This window comes from Coccomyxa subellipsoidea (assembly GCF_000258705.1).
Source record: "Coccomyxa subellipsoidea C-169, whole genome shotgun sequence".
Classification (NCBI taxonomy): domain Eukaryota; kingdom Viridiplantae; phylum Chlorophyta; class Trebouxiophyceae; family Coccomyxaceae; genus Coccomyxa; species Coccomyxa subellipsoidea.
Genome location: NW_005178042.1, coordinates 3,770,026 through 3,784,430, shown reverse-complemented (window position 1 = coordinate 3,784,430; position 14,405 = coordinate 3,770,026). Strand labels below are relative to the sequence as shown.

The window sequence follows — 14,405 nt, the reverse complement described above, 5'->3', positions numbered from 1 at the left end:
TTTGAGTGTGCATCTGGTCTGCATCTGGATGGAAGGTGTTTCGAAGACAGCCATCAAGATAGCGCCGAGCTGGCGCTGACTGAGGGTTACGTTTCAGACCTGTCTCATGCACTCGACTCGCCCTCAGGGCAAGCTTTCGCAGAATAGCAGCCCATATTTGAGCGCCATATGGGGTGCTGATTGATGTGGGGCGCGTTGCCGGTGGAGCATGTCTTTCCTGAAGAGGCTGGCACCCTCAGCACTGCGAAATCTCAGACCTAGAGCTGATAGCCACGCAAAAGAGACCTTCCTCTCGCCTGGCAAACACACGCCAGGGGGTTACCTGTTCAACGAGAGTCCACCGCCCCCCGGCCAGAAGCGTCACTGGGAATCGTGGGAGCTCCCCTGGTGAGGGCTTCCTAAGGCCAGAGTACCTCGTCAATTTTGGAGGATCGTATTTGTTGTTCCATTTATTCACGTAAATGATCATCCACATGATGAAATTGTATATGCAGCACACTCGTGTGGATCTGTTGCCTTGGTAAGAGGATGAGAGACCGTGGTCTTCTTTGCTGCATTAGTCGCTTTAGATCGACTGCTTCATCATCATCATGAAGTCTAGCACTGACAAGATAGATTTGCTGGCAGGTACTTCACGCTGGTGGCAGCTACTGTGATGCTCACAGTGGGACTTAGCGCAAAGCCAGACACCAATATCACCACCTGGGCCAGGAAAGAAGCTGCAAAGGAGTTGAAGGAAGAAGGAAAGTTGTGAGAGTCTGCAAGTAGCCCTGTGATATAATTCAATGCATGCTAGCCTGAGGATGAGGCTTCAGTGAGCAGAAGCTTGCACAGCGAATAATCTGATCTTCGGTGCAGCGCAAAACACATATGTATGGATGCATGGGTGCATGCATGGATCGTCGTCCTTGAGGTTTCGTTAAGAGACTACTGATGTATTGGGTGCCAAAACAAAAATCTAGCAGCTTTGTTTCTCTTCAGAGGGCTGCTTGAAGCAAGAGATGTTTTTGAGCAGGTCAGAACTGGCCAACGGCATCGTGCTGATGATCGTGTAATACAGGCGCAACCGTCACACAATGACATTCATGATCGCCTGTGCGGGCAACTCAAAATTGTTGATCTGCAAACCCCCTCTATTGCATCATTCATTCGCTTTCGTGCTCACATCAGGAGATCTTGTCAACATAACTTCAACATCATGTTGCAGCATGAACACTGGTATGTATCATTTGATGCCTTGCCACCAGCTCCTCTGCAGATTCAGAGGTAGATGCGCAAGCGCCCTCAAGCGAGCTTCATCATGCCTGTCCGGCGGGCATACTCAAAAATACCCCCTGCATCTACCACAGGTCCGGCCTGCAGGTTGCACACAAAGGATCAATCCTGAGTACAAGTCTACTAAGGGGCATCACAACAATCATCCACACTGAGGTATGACAAGAAACCAGGTCCAATTAGCCCATGGCTTCAAGATGCTCTGCAGAGAGCACTAAGTAAAGATGTCCCATTATATCAAGACCGAAGGCAAGGACATACGAGGCCCCTTACAACCACGTCACATCAACGCTCAGCAGAAGTAATGAAGCCATGATTGCCGGGGCAAGCGCCATTTCTTAACATAACGGGCTGCCTTGAGGTCTGAATGAAATGCATGCATCACAATACATGCACGAAATGCGCGCACCTCGCCGATGGGCTTGAGCTGGTACTGCTTTCCGGTGGCGAGCACAGTCAGCACATCCTTGTTCATGTCCACCTCAACCTCCTCCCCAGTCTCCAACTCCTCACACAGCCTCAGATCTGTCTCACACGGGTACAGCTCCCCCCTGTGAACCCAAACAAGACTTACTCACCATTTGCCCTGAAAGGATTGTTAAATTCTTACATTATAGAGACCTTTGGGGAGCCATCTGAGGCTCAATGATCTTGTAGGCAGTCTGTCACTGCCCAGTTTCATATCCCAAACTTCGGAATGTGTGTCTGCATTCCGTCAAAGATTTGGCGACCCTGAAGGAGGGCAGCTCTTAGTCCAGGAGCGCGCAGATTCACATGACAACAAGGCCACTGCTGGCTGGGAGGAATACCTGTAGCCAAGTCCTAGCAACGGCAGAATCAAAGGCAGGCCCTGCGACACCGAGGTCCAGGCAGACATGTAGATCTTCTACTCTAGTCCTGTCTTGCATTTCCCACTATGTGCTAAATGGGAGAAGACTCACGTGGACACACAATTCCTGAAGAAAATTCTGGCGTAGGTCTCTGCCACAACCACTTTGGCACCTGCAGCAGCACAGAGGTTGTCAAGAGCCACCCTCCATGCAAACTGATAAGAGGTAAAGGCGCATCATGTGAAGTTACTTCTTAATTCTAAACCCTCACTCCACAGCGCTCCTATGAACCTCCATCATGCTCACAAGGCTTGCTGCTGACGCCCCAGAATACCAGCAGACCCACCCAAGCTAGAGTGAATGAGACACTCAAGCGGTGTCATAGTGCCACAGACGCTCACCTGCAGCCCCCATTGCCACGGGAGCATGTTCCCTAGAGGAGCCACACCCAAAGTTCTGCCCACCAATCACTATTGGGTACTCGGTCTTCATCCGTCCATCCTCCACAAACCTGCCGGTGCACACACTTCTCAAGCCATCGCGGTGACCTGAGCATAGCTGTGAACAGCTCAACAATGATCTGCCCGGAGGGAAGCAGGGGGCTTGCAGAAACGCTGCATTGGGGATTTGAAGATACAATTGACACCCACCGTTTTTCGTACAGCTCTGTTGGCAAACCAATCAAGGCATAGCTTCCCAGCTTCTCGTACTCCTCTGGCTGCATAATTCAATATCCACCGTCCAGTTAGTGCATGGCATAAGTGCAAAGAGCACCAGGACCCTGGGGTACTGGAGATCAGGGCCAATGTAGACAGATCTAGAAAAGTACCTTCGATGGTACTAGGGTCAGATACTCTGCTGGGATGATCTGGTCAGTGTCAATGTTCTGCCACCACACACCCAGACACTTGTTAGTTGCTTCCGTCACGTACATTCCATCATGCTGCAAGGGAAACACGGTGCACATGAAGAGGTCTTTATCAGGATCTTCAAAGCGATTGAGGGGGCAGCACATCTCTGGTCACGTAGCAGGGCCCGCGGATGACTCGTGTGTTCTCTGCCTTTCCGTTGCTGGTGCCTGTTGCAGAAGCTCTGCATGTCCTTTGTATTCTAAGCACATGTCGCGAAGGTCTTTGCAGCGGCATTTGGTTAATGCATGATCGGCTACGCAGACCAGAGCGAGCCTGCGGCAGAGCCGCACTCCCCAGTCCTGCCCCAACAGCCATCTTGCGAGCTGTGATGCAACGCAAAATGAATCACTCTGGGTTTCTGTCTTTCAAAAAGTGCTTTGATGCTGTCCTGAGGCCGCAACGCACGGGAAGCTGGTGGTGGAAGCCGGTGAACGGAGCACGTGCTCAAGTCACCTCAGCCAATGAGTCACCAGCCCAGCCGTCCACCGGCGGTCCTTGCACAAGCCGCCAAGAAGCCCAGCTCGGCCAACTTCAGGACCTACAGGAGGAAAGAGACAGCTGATCCGTGACCATCAGGGCAAGGTACGTGCTCTATGTTCCCACGGTACTTGTGAGCACACCGAAATGCCCTTTCACAGATTCTCAACAAGTGTACTTGTGTCGCATTGTCCTGTGCTGACCATATTGCATTGTGCAAATATGCAAAAGATCTTGTGCGGTGTGCTTACAGATAGTTTGAGGTAGCAGTGGTGATCTACGATTGCTGAATTCGCAGCAAATTTTGGGCCTGCTTCTATTCACCGATGATGTCTCCTTGCTGCAGGAAAAATGCCCGCTGGACACGGAACTAGGGCGCGCACGCGCGATTCCTTCTCAAGGCCGTTCCGTGGACATGGTTACATTCCTCTGTCAGTGTACCTGCGCACATACAAGATCGGGGACTATGTGGACATCAAAGTGAACTCTGCAGTGCAGAAGGTGATTGCTCAGCCCACACCTGACAGCTAGCTGCTGACATTTTGGAGTATGGCACAGCGATTGTAGGGTAAGTCCAGCTTAGCATTGGACCAATGGTGGGGATGTGGCATGGAGACGTGATGGGAGACTGGCAAAGCCACAGTTGCTGCTGCTTGCGAGTAATCAGTTGTCATGTTTGCATGGACTGTCGACGGTCTGCAGGTGTCAGGACGTGGGATATCGCTGTGCATCCCCGGACTCAGCCTTGACTAGACTTTTTGTTGCTACTGCAGGGTATGCCCCACAAGGTGTACCATGGCAGGACTGGCGTTGTGTGGAATGTCACCAAGCGCGCTCTTGGAGTGGAGGTCAACAAGCTGGTGAGTCTCCAAGGCAGCCCGTATTACTGTCTGCCCACAGGAGCACTAGAGAAGAAGCTGCTGCTGTGGCTGCGCAGCCTCATCTGTCATCGCTCGCTTGCCTGGGCCCTCTCATATGCTAAAGAGAAAGTTCCTGTGTGGGTTGAAGATGGCTTAATGCGTCCTCCTGCTATGCCGGAGGTGACATCCAAAAAAACAGCTGGGAGTCTTAAGATCAGTGCAAGCTGTTGGTAGCGCTGAGGCTGGAACATGCTGTGCTGGCAAGAGGGCTGCCAAGTCTCACTTTTGTGGGGCCTCTAGAATGTGGGTCTAGAACTGCAGCGTCGGTAATTTGCAAAGCTGTGGCGTAGGCAGGCATCGCTGGCAATTTTCTGCGCAGTCTTAGGCAGTTTTGTGGCCTCCTGCATGTGGGTCTGGGAGTGCAGCATGAGAAGCTGCAAAGCTGCAAAGCTGCGGCTTGCATGGGCCTTGCTTGTGTGCAGCTGCTGAAGCTCATGTCTGTGATCTGCGCAGATCGGCAACCGCATCATCAGGAAGCGCATACATGTGCGCATCGAGCACGTGGCGCCCAGCCGCTGCAGAGAGGAGTTCCTCGCGCGCACGCAGAAGAACGACGCCGTCAAGCACGCTGCCAAGGAGCGCGGTGGTAAGTGCCCACTTCTTAGCCATACAGTGGTGTTTTTTTGTGAGCCCTGCATTTCAGCAATGACAGATGCAAAGAGGGCATTTGTGTGCACCAGACGCCTGTGGGATTCAGTGCACCTGGGATCTTTTTATCCCTCCTTTGGAGAGCACATCACACACACAGCATGGTCTTTGCATGAAGATGTGGCCCAGGAGGATGACAGTAAGCGGAGGGGGTGTTGCATGTGTGTGAGGAGATGCTTCATGTGGCTGAATGGGGTTTGTGCTCATCCTCTGGAAGATCACTAAAGCTCGAGGAGCATTTGATTTAAACGTGCATCCTCTGGAAGAGCGCTCGTGCTGCAGAGGGATATTATTTCTATGTGTGTCCTCTGGAAGATTACTAGTGCTCGAGAAGGATCTGCATTTGACAGTCCCCCCTTCTGTAAGCTGGCATTGTTCAGGGCCTGTAAGGAGGGCAGAGACAGAGGGCGTGCTAAGTTGGTGATTAGGCATGCCCAAGTAAGCAGCAAAGGACAGGATCTGTTGCCAGGAGGGTCATTAACAAGAGTCCTATGAGAGCATGCTATCCTGAGGAGAATGTGCAAGGAAAGGGACTATTTGTTGAGGACCTTTGGGACATAGAGTTTGTGGTGTTTTGAGGAGGAAGGGACTTGCCAAGAACAGTGGAGTGGGCAGTAGGTTTGCAGCAATTTGGGAAAGTCTCAGTGAGCCATCCGAATCCAGGCTGCCACATCCTGATGCTCTGACACAGCGGCAGTAATTGAGGCTCATTGGAGGGAGAATCTGAGCAGTGTGTCGGTGCTGTCTGCAGAGAAGCCGCCCAAGTGCAAGCGGGCCATCGTGCAGCCGCGCGAGGGCTTCACCATTTTGAACGTGGTGGCGCAGACCGTGACCCCCATCCCTTACGATATCGTCAAGGAGGGCGTGCAGACCTGAGGTGAGGCTCGTACTGCTGCAGATTACAGTGTGGCAGGCCGAGTGAGGTTCTTTCAAGAGGGCAGAAGCATTCCAGGCATGCAGGCGATGGGGCAGGAACCTCCCTTGAGGGACCTCTGCGGCTTTGTAGCACTGCAGAATAATCACAGCATACCAGAACAATCTCAGGGGCATGCATCTGTTAGGTATCGATGTGCATGCAGTTCTGGGATCTGCAAAGGTTCCCGTTTTAGCTTGCAACCTTTGCAATCTTCCAGCATGAGCTCTTTGTTTGAAATTGAGGGAAGCTGGGCTTTGGCTGGGGTGCCAAAGAAGGAGCCAGCCATATCTTGGTTTGAAGTCTAGAGCAGCGTTGCAACACCTCTTATATGGTGACGCGTTTAGTATGCAGGCATTTCTGGGGCCAGGATGTATTTCAGAATGCACAGACCTAAATCTCATCGAAGTGCGATTTCGTGTGCAGGTGGCTCCTGCTCTCGTGAAGTCAACTTGAAGACAGCGCTTCCTGTTCACAGCTGCTCTTTGCAGAATGCAGCAGTGCTGCTATCAGGATGGACCAGCGATTGATATGTGGCTTTGTCAGCTGTCACACTGACTGTGAGCCAGCGCATGATATTTTGTGGGCGGGCTGCAGCCTGTGGAGAAGTGCTTGGGCATTGTAATGATTATTCCTGAGTCTTTTATGTCTTCTGTTTTCAACGCTTTGCACAGGCACACTTGTAAGGCACTTGTCAAAGGCAAACTGTTAGGATTAGCTCAGAACGGGCTGACCTGGAAGTTTCTGTCAAAAAGGGGTCTGGACACAACAATTTCGAGATCAACTTCCTCTTCTGCCTTGCAGGGAAACAGACATATGAAAAAAACAGAGACCGAATGAAAACTCCTGTATTACAGAATACCTGACATATGTCTCTCCCATGTAGGGACAACGCTGAGGAAATCGCCCAGAGAGGGCCACAGTTTGTTATATCAAAAAAAAAAAAGAATCAAAAGAACTGAGCCCTTTTTATTGCGCCAGACCCGGACTTGAACCCAGAACCTACCGACCCGGAAACGTTTCCGTGTCCATGTTCGTGTTTTACTGGCTTAGCACCATTCTATTGCAGCGTCACTAGTATTTTTATCGTTCACAGGAGCAAGCAAAGATATGGAAGCACGGGCTGGCACCATGCAGTCTGCAATCACCACCAGTTGCCAGCTGGGAACGCAGGCTGCTGCAGCTTCTTCCAGCTTCCCATTGGGCAGGGTTTGTGGTGGGTTAACGTGAATGCAACTAGAGAGTTACGATTTCGTCTTTCTCCCACCGAGATTCTGACGAGGTTTTCCTTATGAATCAACACAAACGTGGTGAGGCGTTTTGAAGTGCTATTCGGGAGGTCTCCTTACCGCTTGAATTGAGATCACAAGCATGGCGGGTTGGAGTTCTTCACTCCCGTCGCGCAGTGCATGCAGATCCCTTCGCGATGCTCCACTTCCCGTCAAAGCGCCATCTTCTGCTGTGCCTCCCGTGAGGTGGGATCCAAGTGCCTCTCGCAGGGCCTCTCTTTGTCTTGGCAAGTGCATTCTTCACAGTACCAGCTTGTCTTTCTCAGCTGCTGCTTTTTATCATACTGCATCATCAGAATGATGCTCAATATGCGTTTATTGTTGTTGTTTGCATGCGTTCCCCCAGGGTCCCTGTTCTGTCATCCCATCTCAGCAAGAAGAAGCGTTGCAATCCTGCAGCAGCACTCAGCAGTGGGGACTTTCAGACGGGTGCTGCAAGCACAAGCGGAGGTGTCGCATGGGATAAGACCGAAGCAGGTACTCCTCTGGAAGACCTGCCAGAGCCAGATGGCAATTTCTGCCTGCCCTTCATTGGAGAGACGGCAGAGCTTAAAGCAAACCACTGGGAATGGGCACACAAAAGGTAGGCATTCAATTCGCTTGCTGCAATGCACCTTAGCACAGCTGTCCTGTATTGGGGCAGATCTCTTCAGGTCGAACGGTTCCACCTTGGCTTCTTGATGAGGTGTGTATTTTCCTGATTGCCGGACTTGTTGGCTGCAGGGTAAAGAAGTTTGGTCCGGTTTTTAAAAGCAACATCTTTGGGGAAAATGTTGTGGTGGTCACAGACTTCAGAGGCCTGCAGAAGGTATGCACAGTTTGGCTCGCAGTATGCCAACTGGAGGCATGTGTCTTACTGAATTGGAGTAACGCGCATGCTACGGGATGAACGAAAGTATGCCGGGGTTTCCTATAACATGGGTAGTCCCCAAAGTCAAAGTGGGTGCGTGCAGGTGTTTGGGGGAGATCACAAGCTCACGCAATGGATGACAGCGCCTTCACTGGAAGCGCTGTGTGGCGAGGAGCTCATGGGCGCTCCAAAGCACAAGGCGTCCCACATGAAGCAGGTGCTTGTCTGCTCTTCTCCATCTGCCATCTTGACTCCTAGACAAGCAATGCTGGCAAAGACATCGCTGCAGGTTTTCTGGAAGGTTATCTTCAACCAGCAGGGCACTTATGCCTTTTGCACACTTGCTGAGCTCCTCTTCACGTGAATCTTTTGCTTGATCTGTGGATATGGATACCAGCAAGGCTGGCAGTGCTGGCTTCCATTTATAAATAGGTAATGTCATGTTGAAGTATGTAGAAGCCAGCGAGGCAGACGTGCTGATATTCTCTGTGTGCTGCAGAGGAGGCAGCAGGGCGCGGCGTTCACCCCGGATGCAATGGATGCTTACCTGCCCCGAGTGGTGGAAACATGCGAGGAATACCTCAATAGCTGGTCTGCGCAAGAACGCGTTAACCTCATACCCGCGGTGCAGTCCTGATGAAGTTCCTGAAGGGATTTTTGATCACAATTGAATGGCCCCAATATCTTTCCTGCCGCTGCTGATGTCAGCAATCGAATCTTAAGATCTGTCCGAAAGCCATATGACACTTACTTGAGTGGAAGTGCCTTTGTACACGTTCCAGTGTTCAAGTGCCAGTCTCAGAAGCACTGCTCTTACAGTCCAAATCCCGTCAGAAATTCAGCACCTTGGAGGAAAGGGTCTCTACCGGAAGACATGAGGTTCTTGTGAACTGTGGTTACTGATAAGGTTGTGCTGGGGCAGTGCAGATGCAGGAGTTGGCGTTTGACTTTGCCGAGGGCCTGGTTGTGGGCCTGGGAATCAAGGGGGAGGAGAAGGCGTTGCTCCTGCAGAAGTGGACTGAGTTCAGCTCCAACTCCATCACATTCATGGTAGGCACCAGCCCTTAAAATGCCTCCTCTGGGGGACACTCACACGGTTGTCTAAGAATTGATAGAAAGAAAGTGAAAGGGGCCATCAAGGCTATGACAGACCTGAGAGTCAAGCACAATCAGATCCCCAGGCTTTGCCGCGTGATCTCCTCTTCCAAGAGCCATTTCTGGATCTTCACCTCTATCAGGTGCTTTATAGAACCTGCGCTGCATGCAAAAGCTCTGTGGAGTCATTAGGTCGCACGCCATTGAAACGGCCCACAGCAACAGCACCGTTTCTGACACATAATCCTTTTGTGGCTCGGAAGACAAACAGGCCTGAATTGAACAGGCTTGGGTTGAAAGTTCTGCAGTAGGTTGCAATTCAGTGCACGATCCTGTCAGCAAAATATACTCCTCCTTACATTTGCAACGGATACGCGCAACCTTGTCCCTTGCTCTTTATGAAGGAGCAACCTGCCCAGTGCAGCAAAGCTCAGCTGCTAAAAATACAAGTGGGAGCTGTGCTTTTCTTAACTGTGAGTGTTGGGAATGGAGTGCAGTTGATTGCTCGGCCAGAAGATGGTTGTCATCCTTCCTCAAGCCACATGCAGCAATAAATCATGTCCTCGTTGCTGTCAAGACGTCTGGGCAATGACAAGTGTAGATCGATACTGATAAAGTACCTGCGTCCTATCATTACGGAGCAGCCTTCACCTGCAGCTTGTCTGCAGAGGGCTTGTTTGCCTCCGGCAGAAATGGGTACTATCATTAATGACAAAGATTGGGTGCCCACGCTTGAATGGGTCCTGCTTGGATCTGGCGAGTCCGTCAAGGGGCTTGATGTGTGGCGACCATTACCTGCAGCTTGTCTGCAGGCGCTCATGGCCTTCATCGGCAGGAACACAGGTACTGGTGGCAACGGTAACACTAATGATGTTACTAGTGCATTACTGGTGGTAGTAACTGCGCATGCATGCAGCTGGACCTGCCGGGAACGCCCTACAACACAGCCAAGCGCGCGCGCGACTTCATTCTGGATGCCATCCGGGACCGCGTAGCTGCCAAGAAGGCGGAGTTTGAAGCAGGCAACGTGCACAAAGACACGCTGCTGTCCTTCTTCGCCTCAGCCAAGGTGGAGGACGGAGAGCCCCTGGACGTGCACGACCTCTCGGTGAGGAAAATTCAGCGTTTGCTGGTATGAACTAAAAAAAAATATTGGGTGTCGGGGTTTTAGGATCTCTGTAGAAGCTTCTGCATGTCACAAGTTCTCGGTGCATGTGGCACACCCCTGAAACATGTGGGTCATGTCATGCAAGAGGATACCTATGAGCATGTGAGGAGAACTTGTGTGTTTCTGACTGGGAACGGCAAGACATGGCATGTATACAGTAAGCACATGCCAGACATGCATGAAGATGAATCTATGATTGGAAAGTTCTAATCTGCCAAACAGAACGTCAGCAAGTCTGGAAGTGAAGAATGGCTGCAAACTTCAAAAGTGGCTCTTGATGTGGCTGCTGTGGCTTTGCAGATGAACGTGCTGATGTTCATGTTTGCCGGGAGCGATACGTCGCGCGAGAGCCACAAGGTTTTGCTGGGAATCTTGCCAGACCTGCCACCCGTCATCCTGGACAAGGTGAGATTTCTTTTTGTAAGGCATGCATGCAGATCTGCATTGCTTGAGCGGTGTATTCCCCGAAGATCAAAGAGCACCAGTTTCTGGAACGCTCAAATGAGCTTGCGTGGAGCATTGGTGCATGAAGAGTGAATGGTACTGAACTCATCTGCAGTCCTCAAAGAAGGAATGCAAGCCATCATCCCCAATGCCTACCTTCTCTGAGCACGAATACAGTTCACATTTTGCTGCATGCTGCCCTGAAAAGTCTCATCATGATGCCTGTGTTGGCTTTGGGCAGCCAGACTCAGTCAGTGCCCACAAGAGACATTCCTCCTGCAGCTTTGCGTGGAGCTGGCGTGTTGCACCTTCTAGCGGCTGATGTAGCTTCGGTGTGTTGCTGCTGTGGCTGTGCAAGGAGCAGGCTGAGTGCAATTAGCAGTGGCTCATGTGGCCCCGGCTGGCAGGGGATGGTATAACTACTGAGCACCGTGCCCACGGTTGATTGGGTCTTGCTTGGATCTGGCGAGTCCAACAAGGGGTAGGATTAGTGGCAGCCTGTACCTGCAGCTTGTCTGCAGGACGTACCTTGCCTTCTGGCAGGAAAAGCGTGTAATTGTAATCATGATAACAATAATAATGATGATGTGGCTTGGGTGTGTTTCTGCTGTTGCAGCTGCGCGAGGAGCAGGCACAGATTGTGGCAAAACACGGCACCGGCTTCAGCCGAGCCGCAATGGCCGAGATGCGATACGCGGACGCAGTCGCGCGCGAAGTGCTGCGCATCTGGGGGCCCGCAGAGTTCCTGTTCAGGCAAGTGGTTCATTACTAACGTCTGCTTACTAATGCCTGACGTAATGCACGACACATTCCATTGAATGCCTGCAACCCATGAGTTACATTGGCCCTCAGTCTGCGACGCACACAGCATTATACCGATAATGAAATAATCATGCAGGCAATGAAGTGCATCGAGAAATTCTGCTGAGATTTTCACAGCCATAGACTTGTCCAAGACACAGCCACAAAAGCCGCACTTTGCAGAACCCAAGGCCTCTTTCCCATGAGAAGTATCCCCGAAGCAAGCCTCATATGAGCAAACAGCTTTAGAAGCCATTGCATGCGGGCTGTGCAGGACGGTGAAGGAGGACTTTGAGCTGCACGGCAAGCGCATCAAGAAGGGCGCTGTGATCCTGGCAAGCCTGATGTATGCCAAAGCAAGCGATCCGCGCGTCAGCGCCGGGGATCACGCTGATTCTCCCCTGCCGCGCCACATGGACATCTCGAACCTGACCGACTCCTTCAGGCCTGAGCGCTGGCTCGATGACAGCAACAAGCTTGACACCTCGGTGCGTTCTACAGCTGTGCAGCTCTTTCAAAGTTATACAGAACCCCATTGGCAGAGTGAAGACAGCCAAGAGGACACCTGTGCAGGTCGTTCTTGCACTTTGCCTGTGTCAGCTAATTTGCACCCCCTTCAAATGTGTGTCGCAAAGATTGACGCTTACTTCCAGCTGCATTGGATTGCTGGGTGAGGCTGGAGAGGGCTGCAAGTCCTGTATGGCTTGATACGGACCTCGTGCCAAACATGCCGGCTCTTTGCAACAAAACCGTGCACTTAGCAGCTGCCTGGTTCCTCAAATGGAGTTTGTCCTGATGCCCTGTTTGTGGCAGGGTGCTGGCTGCTGACTGCCTCTGTGTCACTGAGTTGTCTGGCAAAAACCCACCGTCTCTGTGTCTAGCAAAAGAGTCTGTGAACTGGCAGGTTCGGGCTGCTGTTTGTTTCTGTGTTACTTTGTGCCTAACGAAGAGCTGCAACCGCTAGCTGCTCATGACCACTATGATACAGTGATAAAGGATCCTGATGCTGACAAAGAGGGCCTCTGAGCTGCAGGCGCTGGGGCACTGATTGACATTAGATCTGTTTGTGCATGACAAAAGCTCTTTTGACTGGCGAGTGGCTATTGCCTTGATAGATATCTTCCTGTGGCACTCCTCGCGAGGAATATTATGTGATATGCAGGCGCTGGCAACGTTTGGCATGGGCGTCCACTTCTGCCTGGGGTACCCGCTGTACATGATGGAAGCCAAGGTACTGCTGGCGTTAGTCGCGCGTGACTACGATGTTACCAATCTCTCCGGATCCCCCGTCGACTGGGGGGTCTCCCCCTCTGCTCGGTCCCCCACCTCCGATGTCTTCCTGCGCTTCACTCCGCGCCACAGCGTCTGATCATGATCGGCATGTCTGACTCATCAAGCATGCCTGCCCTTTGCTCTGTGCCAAAATTGGCACTGCCATATGTTTGATTATTATTGGCATGTCTGGTCTAAACGAGCCCTGAGAATGACGCCATCAAAGACCTCACTGAGAAGCTTGGTGAGCCGAATGATGCAGATCGACTTGCCATGTACTATGCTGGTGCATGTCTTGCATTCGCTGGGTACGATTTGATAACAGGACCCCTGTCCATGTAACGCTGTTAGTCCTGCGTTGGCGTTGAAGCCTAGCTCGGGAAGCTTGTCCTGATGGCACAGTAATGCCTGCCAGTTCTAAGCTGCATGCCCTGAGCAGTCTTGAGTTGTGCGAGCACATTGCCGCGCCACCCAGGAACGTGTCAGCAGTGGGCACTCGGGGACTCTTATTTGTTGGGATTGAGGCATATGCATTGCAGGGCGTAAGCTTTGGTTATGATGTGCGAAGCCAACGGTATTGAGAAGATCATTCGACACCTGGACATTGATTGGCACCGCCGGAAAAGGTCTTGCTGTGTGAACCTAAATGTGAACAGAAACAGAACTCCAACATATCATGCCCAAAGGGATGCTCGGCACTTGGTTTCATTCTTATTCACTTTTTGCCCTGCCGCCAGCATAGGGCCCATTAAAAGCGCCTGCTATCATGCTGGGCTAATGTTAGGTAGCAGCAAATATTTGATGCCTGGAGACCCTTTCAATTGGGTGGCATGTTAGCCCCCTGGATCTAGTAGAGGCAGTACTTGTAATGCAGCCCAATTGGCTTCTTATGCACTTGTGTATAATTCTTCACAATTATGTAAACACAGTATGCACAAGTGCTCTGTAGTTGAAATTTCCTCTAAGGGGGTCCGTCTTACACAACTCCGCACCTTGCGTGGTGCTAGCATATGCATGCCGTATTCGTAATCACTGCTGCGATTTATCTCCAGCTTCCCCTGCCTTTATAGCATTACTCATGCTTCTCGCCTCGTCAGCACTGGGCGTGGTCTACAAAGCACGTCAAATGGTGAGCCAGAGGTTACTCCAGGAGCAACAGTTTGGGGTACAAGGTAAGCAAATGGGTAAGCCAGGGGATTGATTGCCTGACTCTAAAGACATTCAAAGTGGTGGTGAGGCGTACCTGGTCCATCCCAATTTTTCTGGCCAAGCGGTGGATCAAAAACCCACAAGAAGCTCCAAAGAATATGGACATGATATCCCGCACTTCAGTCGCCCAGTCTTGGTCTTTTGTGAAGGAGGTGTACAAGAGAGAACCGATCGCAATGCTCAGGCAGTAACAGGCAATGGTAAGCTCTGCAGCTCACACCGCAAAACATAAGCCTGCTGTCAAATAATGCGTATCTGACAAGCTTACCTTTGGGGAAAAAGGGACTCTCCAAGGTACCAAGG

At 51.4% G+C, this 14,405-nt stretch overlaps 4 protein-coding genes across 4 annotated transcripts; 3 read left to right on the top strand and 1 right to left on the bottom strand.

Annotated features, from left to right (window-relative positions):
• Positions 1–156: 156 nt before the first annotated feature.
• Positions 157–1,071, top strand: COCSUDRAFT_52265 (hypothetical protein). The gene is made up of 2 exons (XM_005652260.1): positions 157–387; positions 628–1,071. The coding sequence occupies exons 1-2, from the start codon at positions 209–211 to the stop codon at positions 752–754; spliced, it is 306 nt and encodes a 101-aa protein (XP_005652317.1). The 5' UTR covers positions 157–208; the 3' UTR covers positions 755–1,071.
• Positions 1,072–1,284: 213 nt separating this feature from the next.
• COCSUDRAFT_11411 (3-isopropylmalate dehydratase) lies at positions 1,285–3,250 on the bottom strand (the record flags this gene model as incomplete). The annotated part of the gene is made up of 7 exons (XM_005652259.1): positions 1,285–1,356; positions 1,685–1,826; positions 2,217–2,277; positions 2,507–2,616; positions 2,756–2,823; positions 2,935–2,991; positions 3,119–3,250. The coding sequence occupies 7 exons, from the start codon at positions 3,248–3,250 to the stop codon at positions 1,285–1,287; spliced, it is 642 nt and encodes a 213-aa protein (XP_005652316.1).
• Positions 3,251–3,844: 594 nt separating this feature from the next.
• On the top strand, positions 3,845–5,922 carry COCSUDRAFT_8587 (hypothetical protein; the record flags this gene model as incomplete). The annotated part of the gene is made up of 4 exons (XM_005652258.1): positions 3,845–3,994; positions 4,267–4,353; positions 4,867–4,999; positions 5,813–5,922. Coding segments are annotated over 4 exons (480 nt in total), but the record flags the coding sequence as incomplete, so codon positions are not given.
• Positions 5,923–7,253: 1,331 nt separating this feature from the next.
• COCSUDRAFT_64375 (cytochrome P450) lies at positions 7,254–13,253 on the top strand. The gene is made up of 11 exons (XM_005652257.1): positions 7,254–7,449; positions 7,610–7,846; positions 7,987–8,071; positions 8,217–8,330; positions 8,613–8,738; positions 9,041–9,163; positions 10,125–10,316; positions 10,677–10,781; positions 11,437–11,567; positions 11,896–12,109; positions 12,784–13,253. Exons 1-11 carry the CDS (start codon positions 7,346–7,348, stop codon positions 12,988–12,990), a joined length of 1,638 nt encoding a protein of 545 aa, XP_005652314.1. The 5' UTR covers positions 7,254–7,345; the 3' UTR covers positions 12,991–13,253.
• Positions 13,254–14,405: the final 1,152 nt, after the last annotated feature.

What these genes read in the sequence shown, in the direction of transcription:
- COCSUDRAFT_52265 (XM_005652260.1), top strand. Translation starts at nt 209, where the DNA reads ATGTCTTTCCTGAAGAGGCTGGCACCCTCAGCACTGCGAAATCTCAGA. An exon ending in GAATCGTGGGAGCTCCCCTG is followed by an intron (nt 388 to 627) that starts GTGAGGGCTTCC and finishes ATTTGCTGGCAG; the next exon opens with GTACTTCACGCTGGTGGCAG.
- COCSUDRAFT_64375 (XM_005652257.1), top strand. Translation starts at nt 7,346, where the DNA reads ATGGCGGGTTGGAGTTCTTCACTCCCGTCGCGCAGTGCATGCAGATCC. An exon ending in TGGGAATGGGCACACAAAAG is followed by an intron (nt 7,847 to 7,986) that starts GTAGGCATTCAA and finishes TGTTGGCTGCAG; the next exon opens with GGTAAAGAAGTTTGGTCCGG. An exon ending in CCAACTCCATCACATTCATG is followed by an intron (nt 9,164 to 10,124) that starts GTAGGCACCAGC and finishes GCATGCATGCAG; the next exon opens with CTGGACCTGCCGGGAACGCC.